This window comes from Myotis nattereri (genome assembly GCF_964212035.1).
Source record: "Myotis nattereri genome assembly, chromosome: 2".
NCBI lineage: Eukaryota > Metazoa > Chordata > Mammalia > Chiroptera > Vespertilionidae > Myotis > Myotis nattereri.
This window is the reverse complement of record NC_138076.1, coordinates 161,883,358-161,885,165: the sequence shown is the minus strand read 5'-3', so window position 1 is coordinate 161,885,165 and position 1,808 is coordinate 161,883,358. Positions and strand designations below refer to the sequence as shown.

The 1,808-nt window shown below is 39.4% G+C and overlaps 1 protein-coding gene across 1 annotated transcript; it reads left to right on the top strand.

Moving 5' to 3' along the window:
* Window positions 1–450: 450 nt before the first annotated feature.
* On the top strand, window positions 451–1,392 carry LOC308514183 (olfactory receptor 9K2-like; the record flags this gene model as incomplete). The annotated part of the gene is made up of 1 exon (XM_081084243.1): window positions 451–1,392. One exon carries the CDS (start codon window positions 451–453, stop codon window positions 1,390–1,392), a length of 942 nt encoding a protein of 313 aa, XP_080940369.1.
* Between the last annotated feature and the right edge of the window lie 416 nt (window positions 1,393–1,808).

Sequence of the window (1,808 nt, the reverse complement as noted above, 5' to 3'; positions counted from 1 at the left end):
AGTCCAATTCCTTTTCTTTTTTTAACATATTTTATTGATTTTTTACAGAGAGGAAGAGAGAGCGATAGAGAGTTAGAAACATCAATGAGAGAGAAAAATCGATCAGCTGCTTCCTGCACACCTCCCACTAGGAATGTGCCCACAACCAAGGTATACATATGCCCTTGACCGGAATCGAACCCGGGACCCTTTAGTCCGCAGGCCGACGCTCCATCCACTGAGCCAAACCGGTTAGGGCGAGTCCAATTCCTTTTTAACTAGTTGTGCTGCCTTATGCAAGTCAAAACATGTCTCATTTACCTTGTTCATGTGCAGAAACTTAATGGAGATAATGGATATGAAAGTATTCTGTAAACTATAAAGTATTTTTTTTAACATGAAGCATTGTGATCATAGAGCAAGAGTGGAAACTTTGTTGCCTTTCTCTATACCTTTGAGCAGAAATTTGGCATGGGTGACAAGAGAGGAGACAACCACTCAGAAGTGACTGACTTCATTCTTGTAGGCATCAGGGTCCAACCAGAGTTCCACAGTCTTCTTTTCCTACTATTCCTAATTGTTTATGGGATGGTCCTCCTGGGAAACCTCAGCATGATTGGCATCATTGTGACTGATCCCCGGCTGAACACACCAATGTATTTCTTCCTAGGCAACCTTTCTGTCATCGATCTCTCCTACTGCACTGTTATTGTACCCAAAGCCATGGTCAACATCCTATCTCAGAAAAAGACCATATCCTTTGCAGGTTGTGTGGCTCAGTTGTTTCTTTATGCACTTTTCATGGTAACGGAGGCATTTGTCCTGGCAGCCATGGCCTATGACCGTTTTATTGCCATCTGCAATCCACTTCTCTATACTGTCCGCATGTCAAGAAGCCTCTGTATACAGTTGGTGGCTGGTTCCTACCTCTGTGGCTGGGTCAGTTCCATCCTTCAAATTTGCGTGACATTCTCAATGTCTTTCTGTGCCTCCCGAGTCATTGATCACTTCTACTGTGATTCAAACCCAATTGAGAAGATCTCCTGTTCTAATACCTTTATGAATAAGATGGTGTCACTTAGTTTAGCTGTCATCATTATTTTGCCCACAATAGTTGTTATTGTAGTGTCTTACATGTATATTGTAAGTACTGTCTTGAAGATCCGCTCCAGCGAAGGGAGGAAGAAAGCCTTCTCAACTTGCAGCTCTCACCTGGGGGTTGTAAGTTTGCTCTACGGGACTGTCTCCTTTGTCTATCTCACACCTCCAAACAATCCCGAACTTCGTAAAGTGGCTTCAGTATGTTATATTTTGTTCACACCTATGCTGAACCCTTTAATCTACTCTCTAAGAAATAAGGATGTTAAAAATGCCGTGCAAAAAGTCCTAGGGAAGAAAAACGTTTTACTCTAAATCTCTTTCTGCTCATTAGATTGTTTCTTGCATCATTTGACTTTTTCTTCCAGATCTTTTAGATTTAGGCATTTAAAACTCAGGTTTATTTTGAAAAAATCTTAAATGTTTTATTAAATGGCATTAATAATATCCTATAAAGAATGCTCCAAATGACTTATTCAGTTCTCCTCAAGGCAATGTTAAATCTGTAAGTTCCAGATACCCATAAAAACCTGCTGCATTTTATAAAGAGTTATATATTTCTCATTAATAATATAATACGTAAATGGGGAAGTATAGAATTTTGGTGTTTCTCTTTTCTGTATGCCTAAGTAAAATTTAGCTTGAGAAAATGCTATGTATAATTATCAACTTGGAAATTGTGTGGCCCAACTGGTTCATATGCAAATGATGCTCGATATAAATGCTAATGT